Here is a 21,429-nt window from a genome sequence, read left to right as displayed (position 1 = left end):
CCTGACACACACTTTTTCTTTTTTAAACAGATGAGGAAGTGTTGAATGAGGAGGAGCTTGACAAAGAGTTTTTGTGGAATCTCCAGCTGCTGTCTGAGGTGATTTAGATCACTCATGATTTTCTAACTTAACCCCTAAGTTCCTGTATTTACCAAAACTTCTTATCTATAATTCTGTATGTGGACTTTATATTTCCCTCTTTTACCATTTGTACCTCAGGTGACTCGGGTGGATGGGGACAAAGTTCTGCCCTATCGTTCTGACCTGGTCCAGATTTTGCAGATGACACTCCACCTCAAGTGTAAGCAGGGCTACACTCTGGCTTGCAACCTGCTGCACCACATCCTTCGCCCCTTAGTCGTCATCTACCCCACAGAGTACTGCAGTGTGCCAGGAGGCTTCCACCAACCAGTCAGTGACTACTTGGCCATCAAGGTGCTAATATTTATTGGTTTTACATTTCCGAACCTAATCAAACCAGCATTACAATTTCTTTAACTCGTAACCAAAAAAAGTCTTGGCATATGTCAGGTTAATTTGTGTTTAGAAACATCGTGACCAAACTATTATCATCGAATCCCCCAAATCATTGAGAGATTGGATTTTAGAAACCAACAGTTGCAGTTACAGACCTTTGTCCTTGAACCACATAACGTACAACTCTGTGGCACTCACTGTGACCTAGTTTGATTAATTGTCCGATCCTCTCTTTAGACAGGTAGCCAGTGAAGACTGCCAGTACTGTGATTGCGTTAAGTCGCTTCCTTGGTGTAGGCTTGGATCACAGATCACTTTGCTGGATTACTGTCTCCTGCACAACAAGAGAGTTAAGATGTCTCACTCGTGTCACCAAAGTGCTTCTAGTACTATAGGCCTGCACTACTGCCAGAAGTAGCCTGTGTTTTGTTTGTTTTTACCAAAGAAATATAAATGCTGTCTCTCCAACTGGCAAATTTGTGTTGAGATTAAAGCAGCATAGGCAGATATTCAGGTCCTATTTTGTGTATTTCCACATATGAGCCAGCTCTAAAAATGCCAAATTCCATGTGTTTTTCCTTATTAAGCAGTGGATATCTGGTTTGTGCCACAAATTCAAAATCGAATAGGTTCACTATGTACAAAAAAGTATAAGCATTGCTCATCGTCTCTATCACATGCAGGACTGGGGTCGGCCTGGGGACCTGTGGAATCTGGATATCCGATGGCATGTGCCCAGTGCTGAAGAAACCTCCTTTGCATTTTACTTACTGGACCTGATCCTCCAGCCTGAACTTCAGCGCCTTCAGAAATTCGCACAGGGAGAGCTGGACATGAGCAGGTATGGAGGAACAAGTCTGAGTGTTCAACTGTGCCCCCTACAGAAATGACATTCCAATTTCTGCTGAAGTCACTACATGGATTCAGTCCTTTGTTTATTTTATTTAGCCATGTGTGCATGTGTATAATGCATGTGTATATGATAGTTGTTGATTTTGTGGTTTTCAGAGAAAATGTCCTTCAGAGCCTGACCATTATTCAGTACTGCCTCCTAGGAGCTGGGAGTCTGATGCCTCCACTGAAAGGAGAGCCCATCCCTGAACTGTAAGCAGTTGCATTCAAATATTATAATCTGAGCTGACAAAGAAAAGCAGAGAAAGACACTGCTGGTTAACAATTGTTAGTTAAAGCCTCCTTTAGGAATACGGTTGGAAAATGTGCTGGGTTCTTCTAGAGGGAGGGAACAAGGAGTTTGGATTCATTTAATTGTGGTATTGTTGCTAAGGACTGTATAATGGACTTGATATTGAAAATATATTTTTTTTAGATTTCAGTTTCATTATTTTTTTGTAGTTAAATTGGCTTTGCACCTGCTTTTCCCCCAGGGTCCATAGTATGGTGAATCTAGATGAGACCATCCTCTACACAGGAGTGGAGTACGGTATGCGAGTCACTTTTTAAGAAGTGTTTGATGACACAGGTTTTGCTCACAATACATACATAGCATAAGGTTTGTTAAGGGTATAAACTGACTGTGATATTAACTACAGATGAGTCCAGAGAGAACTACAGAGATGCCATCTGTAAAGTGATGAGACAGCTGCTGCGTAAGTGTTCTCTCTCTTTTACAGCCACATCCCCTAATCAAGTTGTAGTCACATTCATCTTAACAGGCAAGCTCACAATATTCTGTAAGTCTCTGTACGGCCATCATAGTTTCCTTTACCTCTTCTTGCAGATTACATCCTTGAACACTCTGAGGATGACACCAAGTCTCTATTTTCCATCATCAAGGTAACATGATAGCTTATATACTCAGTTGTTTATGTTAAATAATGGCAATTTAAGGGTTCAGCCTATTGACTGTCTACAAACCTGCTGTATACCGCTGGATTACAAATCCTAACAAAACTTGTTTAGTGCTGATATTGTATACAGTACAACATACTAGGACTTTTAACTATATGAATCACTCCACTTTAAAAGTGTCCTAACCATTAATTACTTATTAAGCTGTTATCTATCTTGGAACATAACAAAACTTTGCACAGCAAAGATGAACATGTTTCCACAAAAAAAAAGTTTGAGTTACATTAGAGTACGGCGGGGGAGGAAAGAAGCCTGTGTACTTCTGTGCAAACCTCCATGTGTGCTCATATGATTGCAGCGCCCTACCACATCAGCCGACCTAACGCTAGACAAATAAGAGAAGCTCAAAATTGTATCTAACACTCTTAAGTGTGCTTTGAACCGCTTGGATTCTCAAAAATATAAGCCAAATACGGACCTATGGCCGAATCGCAGCTGTAATCATAATGATTATTAAATATATATATATATATAAATTACTAATTATACGCTGTGTGGGACATAGGTTTTCACTGAATTGATATGAATCATGGTTAAATCACAGGCTATTGCCAGTAGCCAATGTAACGATCCTGTCGGCCAGCACTAATCAATATTTTTTTGTGTGATGTCTTTCAGATTATCAGCTATCTGCTGTACTTCAAAGGTTCTCACAAACATGAATTTGACTCCCGCTGGAAGACCTTCAACCTTGTGAAGAAATCAATGGAAAACAGAGTAAGAAATCTAACATTTTATTGTCCTTTCATTACATTTGTACCACTGTTATCCTGGGAAGGGGTTAAAAACCATGCACTCTGTCCACAAACTAACATTGGATACATTAGTATGAGTGATATTACATCCTATGTTTAAAACTGACTGGCAATTCAAAGTGTGTAATGCCTTGCTGTTGTATTTGCAGCTTCATGGAAGAAAGCAGCACATCAGAGCTCTGCTAATAGACAGAGTCGTGCTCCAGCATGAGGTAAGTCCTTTGTAGAGAAATAACTTACTGGGTATCATTGTATTTCTATCACTTATAACGTAATCTTTTTGATTCATCAGCTGCGGAAGCTGACAGTGGAAGGATGTCAGTACAGGAGCATTCACCAGGAACTGTTGAGAGATCTGTTGAGGCTTTCCACAAGTCACTACAGTCAGGTGAGTTCCACATGACACTTCACAGCAATGTATTATCTATAGTGCATAAAGGCATTTATTTTCTTCCTTTTTTTTTTTAATGTACCACAGTTTAGTCATTACACATCATATATTAAAAATACATTTGACTAGTGTTCTTAATGGACCTGAAGTAAAAAAAAAAATCCCAACTCTTGACTATTTAATGTCTTTCAGGTACGCAGCAGAGCTCAAAACGTGTTGTACACTGCACTGGTAACCTACAATTTCTGCTGCAAAGATATGATCCCCCATGTCCTAGAGTTTCTCAACCCGGACAACAGCAGTGTCACACAACAGCAGTTCAAAGTATGAAAGTCCTCACGTCTTTTTTGTGCTCTACAATGTAGAAATCGCCACTTTGTCAAGAATTCAAATTTTATATTTTCTCATTAACATTCTGTGTTCATCCCCAGGGTGCCTTGTACTGTCTTCTGGGGAATCACAGTGCAGTTTGCCTGGCCAATTTGCACGACTGGACTTGCATTGGTCTGACATGGCCCGCCATTGTACGCGCCGGCCTCAGCTCAGCCATGTCTCTAGAGAAGCCCTCCATTGTGCGACTCTTCGATGACCTTGCAGACAAAATCCATCGCCAGTTTGAGACCATGGGCATTGACTTCTCTGTAAGAAAAATACTTTCACAAACGGATCATAGGCAGATTTTACAATTGCCTTTGATTCTACCTGTAATATTAGAAGTGTGTTAACTCAAATACAGAAATCTTGAAATTATAGGTAAGCTCTGAGTTATACAGTATATAATCTATATTGAAGATCAATATTTGTATGATTTTCATTTTGTCATTGAAAATATGTGGGAACATTGTATTGATTCTAAAATATTATGAAAACAAAATAAATTATTTGAAATCAGTGCCTAGGCCCAATTAAAACACAAAATTGTAATGTAGAACAAATACCGAGTTAATCCCCCACAAAAAATATCATTTTATCTGTATAAATTGGTCATATGGGTCATGCTACTTCAGCATTAAAATAACACATCTCTCTGTCTCTGCCCTTGAATCCACTCAGGAAAACTGAAATTTTCTTTTCATTACTGTGGCAAGGCATGGCTAATTTATTTGTATAGCGCATTTCATACACAGGGCAACTCGATGTGCTTTACATGATCAAAAGGTGCAGCAGAACATTAAAAAACATTAAGATTCAGGAATAAAAACATTCAAATTATTCAGAAATAAAAACATTCAAATTCAGAAAAAAAAACATTTAAATTCAAAAATAAAAATAAAACGATTTAAATTCATCCATAGAAACATTTGAAATAAACTTCATCAACATGACCAAAAATCAACCTGTCAGAACATTAAAAAAACATTAAAATACAGGAATAAAAACATTCAATTTCAGAAATGGAGACATTTAGATTCAGAAATAAAAACATTCAATTTCAGAAATTGAGACATTTAGATTCAGAAATAAAAACATTCAAATTCAGAAATAAAAACATTCAAAATCAGCAATAAAAACATTCAAATTCATCCGTGGAAACCTTTTAAACTCCATCAACATGACCAAAAATCAACCTGTCAATCATGCACAGTAGAGAAAATAGTGCCTTTAACTTTGATTTAAAAATGTTTACATTAGATGCTGACTTCAGCTCTATTGGCAGTTTGTTCCACTTCTTTGCAGCATAATAACTAAACGCAGCATCACCATGTTTACTGTGAACTCTGGGCTCTACTATCTGACCTGTGTCCATAGATCTGAGAGACCTGCCGGGTTCATACCTGACTAACATCTCACTGATGTATTCTGGACCAAACTCATTCACAGATTTATATACCAGCAGCAGAACTTTAAAATCTATTCTGAGGCTGACTGGTAGCCAGTGTAAAGATTTTAAAACTGGAGTAATGTGTTCTGATCTCTTTGTTCTGGTTAAGATCTGAGCTGCAGCATTCTGAACCAACTGTAGCTGTTCGATGCTCTTTTGGGGGATTCCTGTTAGAAAGACCATGAGAAACTGGTCCATGCATTTATCTCCAGCAGACTGGACTATTGTAATGGCCTTCTGACTCATTAAACCTTTCACTCTGGAGATGTTCTTTAGGTGGTAAAATGCTGTTTTTGTGATAGATTTGATCCGACTGCTGAATGTCAGATCTGAGTCAATCACAACACCAAGGTTTTTAACTTTGTCTTTAGCTTTTAAAGATCTAGACTCTAGATACTCACTGACAGCAGACCTATTTTCCTTGTTACCAAAGACAATCACCTCCATTTTGTCATGATTTAGTTGAAGGAAGTTTTCACTCATCCAGTGGTTTACTTTTTCTAAACAGTCACACAACCCCTCAATAGGACCATAGTCATCTGGGTTCAGTGCTAGATATAGTTGTGTGTCATCTGCATAGCTCTGATAATCAATCTTACAGCTCTGTAAAAGCTGTCCTAATGGAAGCATATAAAGGCTAAAAAGAAGGGGCCCAAGAACCGAGCCCTGAGGAACCCCACAGGACATTGGTAATCTATCAGATTCAAAGTTTCCAATACTTACAAAATAGCTTTGTGCCTCTAAATAGGACTTAAACCATTGCATTTATTTTCCATTTAGTCCAACCCATGTGCAGTCTGTGTAACAAAATGTTATGGTCCACAGTGTCAAATGCAGCACTGAGATCCAACAGAACTAGGAGAGATACTTTTCCTGAATCGGTTTTCAACCTTATGTCATTGATCACTTTGATCAGAGCGATTCTGTGCTGTGATGAGAACGAAAGCCTGACTGAATTTTATCAAATATTTTGTTGAAGGTTAAGAATTGGCTCAGTTGGTTGAAGACCACCTTCTCTATGATCTTGGCCATGAACGGAGGGTTACTTATTGGTCTATAGTTAGCCAGTATGGAATGAGCAGTTAATTATCTGACACAGATCAGTGACAATTGACTTTATAACCCTTTTTAAAGAAGTTTGATGGTATTGTGTCAAGGCAACTCATTGATGGATTTAGCTGCTGAACAGTTTCCTGCAGTGTTTTTGGGTTAATTGTGATAAACTCTGACATTGTGGTTGACTCATCCCTCAGTGGTTGGAGCTGTTCAAGCTTTTTGTTGTTCTGCTGATTTGTTCTGATGTTTGATCTTATTAATTGTTTTTTTTCTGTGGGCAAGTTATGATCGATAATGACCATACAAACCTCATGCAGTCTCTGTTGTTTAAAAGTTTAAACTTCCAGTACCAGGTAACAAACTCCACACATCAGGCTGTTTTCTAATTCTTGTCTCCATCAGCATCTCCATTATAGCAAATTAAAAAAAAAACAAGGTCATAAAGAAGGACATTTTTGGCTCCTCTCAGTTATCTCATCTTCTCTAAACAAATCTAGTCCAAACTGGTCTCCAACAAAGCATAACTTTAGAAGGCCGTGCCCTGAGGAACCCCACAGGACATTGGTAATCTATCAGATTCAAAGTTTCCAATACTTACAAAATAGCTTTGTGCCTCTAAATAGGACTTAAACCATTGCATTTCTTTTCCATTTAGTCCAACCCATGTTTGCAGTCTGTAACAAAATGTTATGGTCCACAGTGTCAAATGCACTAATGATAAGAAACTGAGACAGCCCGTGGGCTAACACACTGCACTAATGATAAGAAACTGTCTCAGTTTCTTATCATTATGGCGGAACAGCCTGAACCTTCTCTCGCATCAAAGGCCCCTCTTTTGAGTTATTACGGATGATTTAACAGTGACAAAACAAAATAGTTGAATACAACTCTGTCTTTAAAAAATAATTTTCTCCAATTGGGACTCGTCCAATTCCCTCCCATGGATGGTATGAATTATTTCTGATACTATATATTCTTTATATATATTTTTCCCCTTTAGATCCCTGAGGAGTGCTGTGCTGTGGCCAAACAACTTATGATTGCTGGAAATCCTGTTCCCAAAGAGCCTGTTCCTCCAGAGGAAGAAGTAGCAGAGGGTAGAAAGAGGCAGGAGCTCCATAACTCTGAGTCTGTTGAGTAAGTTCACACCAAGAACAAGAATCACCACACCAAAGACCTTCACTTATACTGGCCTTCTCCTCTTGAGTAACTTATTTTGACATAAAATGGCTTAACTTGGAGTCTCCAGTTGACAACTTCACTGAACTATAATCTATGTGTCAAGATTATGTTCTTACTCTACATACAACCTTAATGTTAACAAGATGGTTTGTGCAAACACTAATACTATTCTATGTTTTTGTAGGATATACAAACAGCTCATTGGTAATCTCCTGAACTCCCTTGACAACAGGAACCTGTAGGTTAATTTAATATTCACTTCCTGAAATCCCTTTAACATTTATTTATTTATGCATTAACACCTGCTTTGTTTAACATTTCAGGCCTTGGAAGTTTGAACACATTGCAATTGGCTTCCTGTCATTGCTTCTGAGAGATGACTACCAACTCCCACCACCTGCTATTACATTCTTTGTCAAAAGCCTCAACCATGACTCCCTCTATGTCCGCAAGGTGTGGCATACACAAATTATGAGCCTCGTAGTAGCAGTTCTGTGCTTCTACAGCATATGGATGCATTTTAGTCTTTCCTGTAGATACTTTGTTTGAAATGTTGAAAATTTTGTCCATTAGGCGGCGATATCAGCTGTGGCAGGGATATTGAAACAAATAAAGAGACCACATAAGAAAGTCCCCGTCAGCCCCTCTGAACTTTGTAAGCATCATACGGTTTTGTTTTTTCTGCTGTTCTTGTGTATGAACATTATAGCTTTTCTGTTTGTAATGGTAGTTTCTAAAACTCCTTTCAAAAATTTCTGCTCATTCTTGGTAGGTGGAGTGAAGGAGCTAAGTGATTTTGTAGCAGGGGACCGTCTAGACAACAAGTGGCTCCAGTATAACAGTAGCAGCCTGCCACGCACACAGCAGGACTGGGATGGCTGTGCGTTTGTGGAAAAGACACACTGGGGATACTATTCATGGCCAAGGTTCTCATTTTATGTCTTATTTTCTTCAGTCGATTGTCTTTGGCTGTCTTGATATATGTATCTGCTTTGTTTGTCTGTATTATGTTAGACAACATCTTTCACCTTGTTTTTATTTACTATCACCTCATTATTATTCTCTAGAAAACTGATGATGTATGCTCCACTGGAGGAGCAACCCAAACAGAACCTGACCAGAGAGGAAATGACAGAGGTTTGCGCAAAATCATACATACGCCCCTGAGGGAAAATATGTCATTCAATATTGTGAAGGGATGTTAACTGCATATCGTGAAATAAGTTTTTGTGCTCTTACTGACAGCGGGAACAGATCATCTTTGACCACTTCTCGGACCCAGTATTCATCAACCAGTTCATTGAGTTCCTCTCTCTTGAGGACCGTAAGGGCAAGGACAAGTTTAGCCCTCGCAGGTTTTGTTTGTTCAAGGTGAGATTCCATGAGAATAGTGTTAATTGCAGAAAGGAAACTAAAGTCAGCCGCTAAAGAAATTGATTTGCTCCCTTCTGCTCTCTCCAGGGATTGTTCCGCAATTTCAACGACGTCTTTCTTCCACTGCTGCGGCCACACATGGAGCGCCTAGTGGCTGACACCCATGAGAGCAAGCAGAGGTGTGTTGCGGAGATCATCTCTGGACTGATCAGAGGCTGCAAGCATTGGAGCTACTCAAAGGTTTGGAATTAAAACTGTCACTTAGTAAGCTGGCTAGATGTTCAACATCGGGGAAAAGTCATCTGTACATTTCGATTATATCCTGGATATTTTGTGAGCATGTTTGGGAAGAGATCAGAACCGTACATACACTTGTGTTCTGTTACAGGTTGAGAGCCTCTGGGAGGTGTTGTGTCCGCTGCTCCGCACTGCCTTGTCCAACATCACAATAGAAACATATGCAGACTGGGGGACCTGCATTGCCACAGCCTGTGTAAGCTTTTGTTCACTTCTATCCTTCATGTCTTTATCCTTTCATTTTTCAAACTTTGCGACACTCATCCATCCTTCCATACAACTCTGTTTTTGTCTCATACAGGAGAGTAGAGACCCTCGCAAACTCTACTGGCTGTTTGAGATGCTAATGGAGTCTCCAGTCAATGGAGAGGGGGGCTCCTTTGTTGATGCCTGGTAAATAGAAAGGTTGTTGCCTGAAGCAGATGTTGATGTGACTGACAAAACATTAATTGTTTCTTTTTTCCTTTCCAGTCGTCTCTATGTGCTGCAGGGAGGCCTAGCTCAGCAGGAGTGGCGTGTTCCGGAGTTACTCCACAGGTTATTACAATACCTGGAGCCCAAACTCACACAGGTTTACAAGAATGTACGGGAACGCATTGGCAGGTGCGGTCCTTTTTACATCCTTTGTGAGCGTGAATGTACTTTTTGTCATTAACTTTGTTTTCAACTATTTCTGTATTTTTTTTGGTATCCTTCCAGTGTGCTCACGTACATCTTCATGATCGATGTCAGCCTGCCATACACTCAGCCAACCAGCTCCCCGCGCATCTTGGATTTCACAGAGCGAATTCTGTTGCAGTTGAAGCCTCTAACTGAGGGCGATGAGGAGATCCAGAACCATGTGACTGAGGAGAATGAGGTGGGAGTGCAGGATGAGAGGACACAAGCAATCAAGCTACTCAAAACAGGTGGGTCGAGAATGGATTCAGTTCGCACAGTGATTACTGGCTATAGTAGGGATGAGTTAACATGTTTGGAGTTAATTTTATGCAACAATAGATCTTCTTTTACCAAGTGTACACAATTAAAGTACAGGCTCGTTCTATAAATTCCTGTCTTAATTTTGTGAAGTGCTGAAGTGGCTCATTGCAAGTGCTGGTCGCTCCTTCTCCACTGCTGTTCCAGAACAACTACGGTTGCTTCCCCTGCTCTTCAAGGTGAAACACTCACTCATTAATTCATAGCTTTGATGCCAACTTAAAATTTTGACGCATAATGTATACATCGACTTAAAATGACGCCCGTCTCCCTGTTAACCTCCTTCTATTGTCTGTTCCAGATTGCTCCAGTTGAGAATGATGTCAGTTACGATGAACTGAAGAGGGATGCAAAGACCTGTTTGTCTTTGATGTCTCAGGGACTCCTTTATGCAGAACAGATCCCCATGGTCCTCAATGCTCTACAGGAGGTGAGTCATCTGGCAGTACTGGCTGCTATTCCACTTTTCACCTGCATCACACATGACTGGGCTTTTTACAGACCCTCACATCTTATAACCTATGACGTTAATAAGCAAAAAGATGAAAGGATCAAAGGGGATGATTGAGATCTTTGAGTCTGCCCTGGTGAACATTCATTCTTAAATGAATCTGAAATGTATTTTGTCAGAACAGTAGTGTGTTGCAACTGTGACAGTATTTTTGTAGGATTCTCTGATGATTTTCAGATGCTTAACATGAAAATAAAGAGAAATAACCAACATAATGCGTAAAGTCAATTAACTGAGTATGCACTGAACAGTTCCAAGTTGTGAATTGATAGGACATGCATGCAGAGATGACCTTGTTCATGCTCACTAATTCTGATTTAACTGTTGTACCCCATTTGATTCTAAAATGGGTGGCATTCTCCAAAAGAGAAGCTCCATTACAAAAAACCTAAATGGGAGACTCATCCAGAGCATGATCTGTTCTTTTTGTGAAACAAAATGCCACAAGTTTCTTATTGATTTGGGATGGGTTTATTTAACTGTGTTGCAGATTGCTGGCAGCAGCTCCTGGCACGCCCGCTACAGTGTGCTCACATACCTCCAGGTTATGGTTTTTTACAACCTGTTCACCTTCATGAGTGACCAGAAAGCAGTGAATGACGTCCGAGCACTGGTGATACAACTGCTGGAGGATGAGCAGCTGGAGGTAAAAATAACTATTCATTCACAGCGGTTTAACATAAAATCATTCAAAATGCAAAGCGGAAACATGTAGTCACACTGGAAGATGTACAAACATTAATTTCTTAATGATCACCAAGCTATTGGCCAATAAGCTTGTGTATGCTAGCAGGCAGCCTCACTGTCTTACAGCTTAACTGTAGTGATTCAGCACTCTCCTCCTGGCTCTATACCCCCCCCTCGCCTCCCCATCCTCTAGCTGTTGCTGTGGAAACCACAGGCTGCAGTAATCTGTTGCTATGGAGATAATGTTCAGATTGAAGGAGGATGAGTAGGGATGGAGTGAAGACAAAGGAGAAGTGGGGGATGGATAGAAGTAGCCATTTTTTATTTGGCTCTTAAACTAACCTAAGCCTGATTTTATAGGCCTTAGCTATAGGACACTCGCATTTTCCTTTTTTAGGATCACCTTCGTTAGACAAATGCATATGTTCACAAGTTTGATTAGCTGACACTGGTGCCAAGACCCATTGTATCCATGAAATGAGCCCTTTCCTTGTTATATTACTAAGTAACTTATGTCACTCAAAAGACCAAGCTTACCTTATGAGGAATCTGGCTTCCTTTTTTGTAAAGAAAAATTTGGTTAGATAGTTAAACAAAACAGAAAACATTGTAGCTAAGAGGAAAGCTGTAACTGATTTGTCCTAGTGGTCCTCATCTAAAAAGATTTTTGCTCTGAAGAACGCTGATCAAAGATCTGCACAACACCCCTTTAAAAGTTTACCCTTTCAGCCACTGAATTCCAATGAGAAAAAGAGACAAAATGTGCAAAAGACCATTTTATCTCGCATTATAGCAAAACATCTCCACACATATCTACCCCCAGTTCCCATCTGGCTTGCTATGTCCATTCAGCTGGCCAGTGTACACACTAGTTGAAAACCCTGCCTAATGACATTGTTGCTATGGTCTGTCTTATACAGTGCAGAAAAGAGGTTGTCCGTAAGGTTCTGGGGCTTGTATGTTAATATGGGCAGTAAAAAAAGATCAGACGGATGCTATTGTAGTTGGATTATGTCATGATGAACTTTAAGAACACTTTACGGCTGTAGTCAACCAAAGAAGGTTGTAAGACTGTAGCGGAAAATAGCACATTTTATACGTCCGTCTTTTTGTCTGCAGACTGTATTTTGCACAGTTGCTAGACTGTTGCGGTGTCAATATCTGTGAGTAAACTTTACAGCTGTGTTTAGATCAAAATGAAGAGTTCGAAAACGGGTGTGTTCCAAGCCCTGGATTGACAGTTTTTTTTTTATTGTGAATATATCAGCCTCAATGCTACTTTGTAATGTGTCAATAAATGTCACTTTTACGTGTTTATGGAATTACAATGTAGTATGAAATATCTTTCACGTATACAATTAACAGATGATGTGAGCAATGCTTGTCAATTGCTTTCTCATTCCTTTCGTGACAGTATTACGTTAATTACTGCTAGCAAGTTTCATAATAATAACCAACTATTTTTTTTCCATGTACTAAGCTGCACTCTTATGTGTGTTGTCAATACAGTAAAGGATTTATCACATTATACACTTTGAACTTCCCATTTTGTCTTTCTGCATTTGTTCTCTAGGTAAGAGAAATGGCCGCCACAACACTCAGCGGCTTCCTTCAGTGCAATTTCCTGTCCATGGACGCTCCAATGCAGGCACATTTTGAGGCTCTCTGCAAGACTTGCTTGCCTAAAAAGAGGAAGAGAGAACTCTGCTCTACAGTGGACACTATACCCTCTGCTGGTAAGGAACTTGTCTAGAATATGTGATGATACACTCATATGCTTTTCTCTCAGTTTAATGGAGTCTCTCCTGTTGTGCTTTTGTAGACCTGGTGCGGCGCCATGCAGGTGTTCTCGGGTTGAGCGCTTGCATTCTCTCCAGCCCATATGACGTACCCACCTGGATGCCCCAGCTGTTGATGGACCTGAGTGCTCATCTTAATGACACACAACCCATCGAAGTATGTGTAATCACTTTATCTTTATACTGTTGCAGTAGGATTATTTTCCAATCTATATTTTCCCCCAAACCTGTGTCATATGAATTATTGACTGTGATACAATGCTATTATACTATTCACTGAATAAGAAGTGAAACAATAACCATAATTTGTGTTTCCAGATGACTGTGAAGAAAACCTTGTCAAACTTCCGACGGACTCACCATGACAACTGGCAGCAACATAAGCAGCAGTTCACAGATGACCAGCTACTGGTCTTGACTGACTTGCTGGTCTCCCCCTGTTACTACGCCTAAAACCTGGTAAAGCTTTTTTACTCCACACTGTTCTTGAAACATAAATATTACGGAATCTGTTTAGAAACGCATCCAAAAGACGTTAAAGTGAAATTCTGGTGTAAAATCATCCCAGGGTCTTTTTAGGCAAATTCAGTCATCAAATAAGCCATAGAGACCATTTTATTCATTTAACAACTATTAACATAGATTTTCAAGAGTCGACAACAGCCTGTTGCGGCTAACAAAGATGAGTTGGACGCATTAAAACATTTTTAACCACCAATACTGCTCCAAATAACACCAAACCTCTGCAGTAGCATAAGAGTCCTGGCACATTAACCGAATCTCCAATAGCATACATAGTATGTGAGCACGGAGTGTATTAAAAGAGTGTTTTGAAAGACTTACCTATTGGCCCTGGTACTACCTGCTCCATTCAAGTTGATTACCAAATACAATCCAAACGGAAGAAGCCCCTTGATGATTTATTCCAGCAACAGGTAAATGTTGTGGTTTGTGGCAGTTTGGTGAAATGTCCCACACAGCTTTCCCTGCAGCACCGAAACATTACACAGATCTCAGGGGGGCGTGTGTTGCCGGAAGACGCAGAGTGAGTGGAGGCACAGCTAAAGCCGACTAGCCTGCAACTTGAAGTGAAGAGAGACAGAATGGTTCGTGTTTATCTCTCCTGGCTGCAAAACAAAAATGAAAGCTTACCACATAGAAACTTTTCATTGGCTGCCATTGCGGCACGATGACCGTACTCTGATAAACCAGTGGCTTGTTGTTGGTGGCTTGTTTTAAATCTGGAGATTGAGACGCCGATCGAGACACTTAGGCAAAGGGATTACCGTGTCTGCAGCAAACTACAACGTTCACATGTTTTGCTGGAATAAATCATCAATGAGCTCCTTCCCTGTTGGATTGCATTTGGTAATTGACTTGAATGGAGCAGCTTGTAGCGGGGCCAGTAGGTAAGTCTTTCTAAACACTCTGTGTTCACATACTATGTTGTTGGTGCTTCAGTTAATGTGTAGACACTCTTATCATGCTACTGCAGAGGGTTGGTGTTATTTGGAGCCGTATTTGTGGTTAAAAAAGTCGCCACCCCAAGCCTATCTGTGTTAGCCGCAACAGGCTATTAGCGACTCTCCGGAAAATCTACGTTATAAGCTAATACATGAAAAAAATTGTCTCAGGCTTATTTTATGACCCAATCCACCTAAAAAGACCCTGGGATGATTTTACATTGGAATTTCACTTTAAAGATGATTATTGTTCTAGGCTGTTAAAAAAAAAAAAAGGTATAAGATTTGGCTGTTCAATAAGAAGCTTCGACTATTCGTTTGTTTTATTTTCCATATAGGCTCTGTCACTGAAACTCATGCCGATGGATTTTCGGATTCCCCAGTCAGTCATTTTACCATAGTCAAATGCAGCTCGCCAGAGTTTTATAATGACTTGAAAATATTTTTACACTTCTCATCAGATGGCAGTCAGTGCAGTCTGTCTGGGAATTTAACTTGGTGGGTCAGGGACGGATGCTCTGTTTGGGAGGATCTCCTCGTCTCCCCACATTTCCTCTATGGCAGTGCGCCACAACCGGCTCCAAGTCGGCTGGGAAAGGCCTGGGGTGAAGGTTGCTTTAAGTCTTTGGCCATGAGCCCACCTCGCCACTACCGAGGCCATGGATTTAAAACTTGTTACGCCCTCTCTCCCTGCGAGGGGACTACTGTCAATCAGGGCGCACTGTCCTCAGTGCTTCAGGGATCTGCAGTGATGTCAGCGACCTACCTGACCCATCTTGGAACACAGACCTATCTAAAACTCAGTTCAGATCGTTTTTCGGATCAGCAGAAAAAAAAAGACAAGACAAATAAACATAAGTTTGTCTTTTTGTTTATTATTATTATTATTATTTTCCTTGTGTCAGCACTTGCACAAGTGTCTGGAGCACCGGATTTCTCATCTCCCAGTCTGCTGTGATGAAGTGAGCAGTTATTGTCACATAGCTCTGCGTTCCCATAGACGCGTGGCTGTGCTTGTTTCCACTGTCATATGGCTTTCTTGTGCCACAGTGCCTACACACCGTCACGGTTTTATCTACTAACCTCTTTACTTCATCATTATACTTGAGGGAAGCCAAAATGCTCCAATACAGGGGATTTAAATGACGCGGGACGTTCAACCTCCTCCGTTCCTCCGCTCGCCATGACCACACTGCTCTTAAAAAGTGTGTGGACTGAACATGCACAACTTTTGTATTCATAAATCAATCCGCAGATGACGTGCATGCCAAACCGAAGAAATTGAGCCGAACGGATAAATGATCCGTTGCACCATATACGTATATACTGTATACATACAGTACGTACATGCATGCATGCATACATAGACCACCTGTGGAAAACATTGCTCACCCTGTTTCAAGATTAAAAAAGAATGTAATGTACACTGACTGGGGAAGAAAAAGGAATGACGGCAAGACTTGACTTAGGGCTCCCCGATGGATTATTCAATTTTTAGGGGGAAGCCCTTTTATTATTCATTACTCAATATTGTAAAATAAAGCTGCTTTTTAACAGTCATTTTTGTTTTTGATTCCATTCTATCATTTTGGGACAACCCCATACTGTACAGACACCAGCCTGCATTGGGGAAGATCCAGCTCTTGACTGATGAAAGACATAGCAGCACCATGGAAGAAGATTAGCACACAAAGCAACGGAGTTGTGGCACACAGAAGGATTAAAAAGTTGTGTATTCATGTATTGAAGTCATTTGCATTTCTACTATACTTAATATTTAAGGATCAGTCATAGCAGGGATGAATGACCTGCATTTTGTAACATTACTGTACAGTTTTATTTCTTCTTTTTTGGTTCATTTGTGTGCATTAATGGGATTCTTGAAGACATCTGCCAGTGTCCCACACATTTCTCAGGATTCTATCCCATGTATCAACTCTGAGCCAACAAAATGTCCAGTGTAGGACATAACTCTTTGCTATCTCCCCATAGTGAAGTGTTTGTTACAAGCCACAGAGAACTAGGTTAGACACACAATGTTTGTGTGGCTGTTTGTTCTATATATGATTATATGCATCATGTATGTGTTTATCATGGTATAACAAATATGCACAAACATATTTATTTATTTATTTGACTTTTTTGAAGTGCTAAGATTATTATTTTTTTCCATTAAGTATTTCTGAGAAAGTAGATGGCTGAGCTTTTATCAATGGAGTCTATTGTCAACTACTCTTGCAAAGAAAGGAAGTGGGCAAGCTCCCTACTGCTGTGCTGTGTGACGATTTTGCTTAAGGACCTGAGAACAGTTTGATTACCATTTCATGTGACTCTGTGAAAGAAAATAACCAAACCGCCTGTTGATATTTGTGATTTCTTCCTTTTTAACCTTGGTACCATTTACCTTTTTTCTAAAGCCCATCGGGATGAAAGTTACTTTAACTTTTGCTTTCCCCTGATGACTTGAAATTAGTCCAAGCATTGAAGCATTTAGTACCTCACTTATGTAGGTGTAGTGCCAAAACTGCAGTGTTTTTATTGTTTAGATTTACTGTTTGCTTAATAAATAAGATGTAAATAAACTGTTTGTTTTATAAAAAAAAAAAAGCATTTGTTTTTCTTTAAAGTTGTCTCAGTATTTTATATGTAGCAACTCCAAATTCACCTTTTTTTTTAATTTGCACATGTTCAAATTAAAAATAATTTTACACTGGTAACGGATCTAAAGGAAACAATGTAACAATACAGTGTGGTGCTACCGTGGCCATCCATTGCATATGATTACTATGACTGCTTTAAATTTTCACAGAGAAGGGAAGATCACTGCCAGTGTCGCCTAGCAACGACGTTGTTGAGTTGCTGTTCCCAAGGACGGCCGTGAAAAGCGGGGAAAAAAAGGAATTAAAATATTTGTAAATTATTTATATTTTGCGAATGTATCGTCTTGATGCTATAGACTCTGTGTGAACTGTAATCTGTCCATGTCTAATAACATGGGGCCATCGTTTTCATCAAAGCCAGAAATCTACAGTATGTTGCCATGGTGTTTGCTGCGGTGAAAGGTTATCTGGCGTGTCAGAATCGGGTGTAACGGTTAATGGTCTCTTTCTAATCGTGTGATTTTTTTTATTTATTTTTTTTTATTTTTGTTGTAGTAAAATTGTGGAAGGCTGGCATTTCTCACAGTTACATTATTCTAAATGGGGAGAAGTGAGGTGAGCATTTCCAGATGGACTAATTGAATGCAGTGGTTATGCTCATGCCCAGATACGTAGGCAGTGACTTCATACTCATTTTTCAGTGCACGTCCAGTGGCCGTCGCTCCTGTATAAGAATGGATATATCGCCAAGAAAACGAAAACGCTATCGTTGATTTTCGCGTTAAAATAAGACAGACGTGTAAGCAAACGTATGTTATGGCAGTGTTTGACAACGGGCTGCTCTGTTTTAGATGATTTGCTTTTGAAATACGTTTTTTTTTTAAGCCGCGGTGCGTTCACTTACTATCATAAAAATCAAGATGGGCTTCAAATGATGATGATGATGATGGACGCACAATCGATTACAGAGGGTAGGTTATATATTCTCATCGATTAGCTCATACAACGTAAAGCATTCAACGGCTTGACATTTGGATACATTAGGAAAACAGTGATGCACACATTTCCTCTGGATTTTAGCAGACTGTGTGTGTGTGTGATGGAGAGGGGGGAGGGGGGAGTAATTGGCCAAATGCAGTGGTGCATAGCTATAGCCTACTGTAGCTTGTGCCTTGTAGAGTATCACAGCTTCTTATCAAACATTTACATTAGCACTCAATGTTAATTTAACTATATATTTCTTTTATCAACTATGAATGTATTCAATGTGATGTACTGCACAATATAATAGCTAATATTTGACTTTGTATCCTTTGTAGCACTCTACCGAGGTGGCAACAATGGCACAAGCATCAGACACTGTCATCATCATGTGCTCCCTCTATATGGAGGAATAATGCTGATATTAATGACTGTGGGATCCTTATAATCTGTGACTAATACCATGAACACCACTGTTACACCATTAGACCTGGTGGATGTGCCAAGACAGCAGAACTTCAATGGCACCCTGGGCACACAGACCCCATCAGGTTGGGCTGTAATCCACACCGCTACCTTGACCTTTTGCTCGTTACTCCTGATCTTCATCTTCTGCCTGGGCTCTTATGGTAACCTTGTGGTATTCCTGTCCTTTTTTGACCCTGTGTTTCGCAAGTTCCGCACCAACTTTGACTTCATGATCCTCAACCTGTCCTTCTGTGACTTGTTCATTTGCTGTGTGACTGCTCCCATGTTTGCATTGGTGCTCTTCCTGGATGCAGGTGGAGGGGACGGTGTGTCAAAGAGTTTCTGCTTCGCCTTTCACTTGACCAGCTCGGGCTTCATCATCATGTCTCTGGAAACGGTAGCTGTCATTGCTTTGCACAGACTGCGCATGGTTTTGGGGCAGCAGCCCAACCGCACTGCCTCCTTCCCCTGCACGCTGGCCCTCACTGCCCTGCTGTGGACCTCCAGCTTCACAATGGCTGCGCTCCTTACCATGCGAGCATACCCACGTAGAGATGGACCCTGCTTGCCCCATTTTGGCCTGGGAGGTGGACAGGCCAGGGTCGTGTTGTATGTCTACCTGGCAGACTTTGCCTTTTGTGTAGCTGTGGTGTCGGTGTCCTATCTAATGATTGCTCAGACACTGAGGAAGAATGCACAAGTGAGGAAATGTCCCGTCATCACTGTAGATGCCACGTGCCCACCGCCCCCTCCACCTCTCATCGCAGCAGGCTTCGAGAGCATGCAGTGTGCTGTTCAAGGCCCCTCCCTGTATCGTAACCAGACTTACAACAAACTGCAGAATGTTCAGACACACTCTTATGTCAACAAGACCAGCCAGCCTCTGGTTCCAGGGGCTGCCCAAGGAGCCACCTGCTGTCAGCTGGTGTCTACAGTCAACTTGGCCACAGCCAAAGACTCAAAAGCAGTTGTCACCTGTGTAGTTATAGTGTTCTCGGTGCTGCTTTGCTGCTTGCCGATGGGAGTTTCACTAGCACAGGATGTTTTGACACCGGAAAGTAGCTTTGCACATTACCAATTTGAGCTGTGCGGCTTTGTGCTTATTTTTCTCAAGTCAGGCATCAATCCCTTTGTATACTCACGCAACAGTGCAGGCCTCCGCCGCCGTGTGCTATGCTGCATTCAGTGGGCAGCGCTGGGCTTTCTCTGTTGCAAGCAAAAGACTCGTCTGCATGCAATGGGGAAGGGCACCCTGGAGGTCAATCGAAATAAATCCTCCCATCATGAAACCAACTCGGCCTATGTACTGTCACCCAAGCCACACAGGAGGCTGGTAGACCAGGCTTGTGGGCCGAGTCACTCCAGGGATTGTGTTGGTAGTCCAAGGGCCACAGGTGCACGCAAACCTCGCCCCCCCAGTACCTCTACACCTATCAACACCCGCATTGAGCCCTACTACAGTATTTACAACAGTAGTCCCTCTGCAGGGCCCAGTTCCCCCACCAGCCTGCAACCGGTCAGCTCTCAGACATTTGCCTTTGCTAAGTCTTATGTAGCCATGCACTACCACACTCACCAAGACGCACTACAGGACTTTGAAAGCACCTCAGTGCACCAGATTCCCATTCCCTCAGTTTAATCAAAGAGGTTTGGACAACTCCACCATGACTTTGAATCAAATGTGAATCAAAAGATAAACATGACAACAGCCCATTTTATATTTATTTGGAATCTGTATTATACTTTTTTTCTCTTCTTCAGTGGAAATACATGTTACGTTTTCTTGAGTGGAAAAAATAAAGAACCAGTATTCTAAGCATTGCAATGAAACTAAAATCAAGCAATACATTTGTGTATGTTCCAAAAAAGTGATTTACTGTTATTTAATTGACCCCTTTTCTTTTACAGATACTGCATTTTCACATAAATCTGCCCCTGTGTTGTGCACGCATGTGCCATTATAACCCAATACTCTGTAGATTTTCATTGCAGCCCAAAGACTGCAGTTACTGCTGTTTCCTGTCTAGCTGAAGTTGCTGAGCAGCTGATTTAAGCGGCTGTAGTGTCGGGCAGCTATGAAACCCTGCACAGGCCCACACATGGCTGTTGATGGCATGTGGTTGCACTTTGATGAACTTTTGCTTCTTAAGAGAAATGTCTTTCTGAATCTCATACACTTTTCAGCACAATAAATGTTTGGCAAGTGCAGTGGATCTGTGCTTTTACTTTCATTAATCAGCAACTATTTTGATAACTGATAATTTCTTCTTTCTTTGTTATACATGATAGTAAACTTCAAATATTTTACCGTCAGTCAGACAAAAGACATCTGAAGATGTCACCTTGGGCTCTTGTAAAATATAATAGTTCAAAATACAGTAGATAAAATGATGAATCAAGAAAATAATGCTAGATTAATTGAGGATGAAAATATTGTTGCACTCCTAGCTCCTAGGCAGTTGTCAGTGGCTAATGGTTTCTTGACAGTATTTCAGGCCTCATGTCTGAACACCTGTCATTGTTCTCAAATTGATGTGAAAGCTACTTACAGTAATGTGTTATCTTAGACATATAAAGGGATGATAACTCAGAGAAACAAAACTGTTTGAATTGGCCATTTATGTCTCACAACACTACATTCATTTATTTTCGTTTATCCCCACGTTTGAACTGCAAACCTGCCTGAGAGCTTTTTTTTTAGATTATATCCACTCAAAAA

General features: G+C 40.6%; 2 protein-coding genes across 3 annotated transcripts in view; both read left to right on the top strand.

The window, feature by feature from the left end:
* The window catches only part of psme4a (proteasome activator subunit 4a), a 30,434-nt gene extending 13,201 nt beyond the window's left edge, over positions 1-17,233 (top strand). For both annotated transcript variants that reach the window (XM_083922547.1, XM_083922546.1), the window contains 31 exons: positions 31-98; positions 220-435; positions 1,161-1,318; positions 1,486-1,581; positions 1,863-1,918; positions 2,028-2,084; positions 2,216-2,271; positions 2,965-3,063; positions 3,251-3,313; positions 3,394-3,489; positions 3,685-3,816; positions 3,924-4,133; positions 7,371-7,507; positions 7,737-7,790; positions 7,876-8,005; positions 8,126-8,207; positions 8,325-8,478; positions 8,620-8,689; positions 8,798-8,923; positions 9,014-9,166; positions 9,315-9,419; positions 9,525-9,616; positions 9,695-9,826; positions 9,923-10,131; positions 10,295-10,380; positions 10,503-10,631; positions 11,203-11,358; positions 12,973-13,135; positions 13,222-13,355; positions 13,517-13,657; positions 16,274-17,233. In XM_083922547.1, coding sequence (XP_083778673.1) covers positions 31-98; positions 220-435; positions 1,161-1,318; positions 1,486-1,581; positions 1,863-1,918; positions 2,028-2,084; positions 2,216-2,271; positions 2,965-3,063; positions 3,251-3,313; positions 3,394-3,489; positions 3,685-3,816; positions 3,924-4,133; positions 7,371-7,507; positions 7,737-7,790; positions 7,876-8,005; positions 8,126-8,207; positions 8,325-8,478; positions 8,620-8,689; positions 8,798-8,923; positions 9,014-9,166; positions 9,315-9,419; positions 9,525-9,616; positions 9,695-9,826; positions 9,923-10,131; positions 10,295-10,380; positions 10,503-10,631; positions 11,203-11,358; positions 12,973-13,135; positions 13,222-13,355; positions 13,517-13,651 — 3,554 coding nt within the window. In that variant the 3' untranslated portion in view covers positions 13,652-13,657; positions 16,274-17,233. The remainder of the gene's footprint in view (positions 1-30; positions 99-219; positions 436-1,160; positions 1,319-1,485; positions 1,582-1,862; positions 1,919-2,027; positions 2,085-2,215; positions 2,272-2,964; positions 3,064-3,250; positions 3,314-3,393; positions 3,490-3,684; positions 3,817-3,923; positions 4,134-7,370; positions 7,508-7,736; positions 7,791-7,875; positions 8,006-8,125; positions 8,208-8,324; positions 8,479-8,619; positions 8,690-8,797; positions 8,924-9,013; positions 9,167-9,314; positions 9,420-9,524; positions 9,617-9,694; positions 9,827-9,922; positions 10,132-10,294; positions 10,381-10,502; positions 10,632-11,202; positions 11,359-12,972; positions 13,136-13,221; positions 13,356-13,516; positions 13,658-16,273) is intronic.
* Positions 17,234-18,705: 1,472 nt separating this feature from the next.
* gpr75 (G protein-coupled receptor 75) lies at positions 18,706-20,349 on the top strand (the record flags this gene model as incomplete). Its single annotated transcript, XM_083922800.1, has 1 exon — positions 18,706-20,349. The coding sequence occupies one exon, from the start codon at positions 18,706-18,708 to the stop codon at positions 20,347-20,349; it is 1,644 nt and encodes a 547-aa protein (XP_083778926.1).
* Between the last annotated feature and the right edge of the window lie 1,080 nt (positions 20,350-21,429).

Source organism: Echiichthys vipera, assembly GCF_963691815.1.
Source record: "Echiichthys vipera genome assembly, chromosome: 11".
In the NCBI taxonomy this organism is placed as follows: domain Eukaryota; kingdom Metazoa; phylum Chordata; class Actinopteri; order Perciformes; family Trachinidae; genus Echiichthys; species Echiichthys vipera.
Note: the sequence above shows the minus strand (reverse complement) of the source record. Positions and strands in the feature narration are given on the sequence as shown.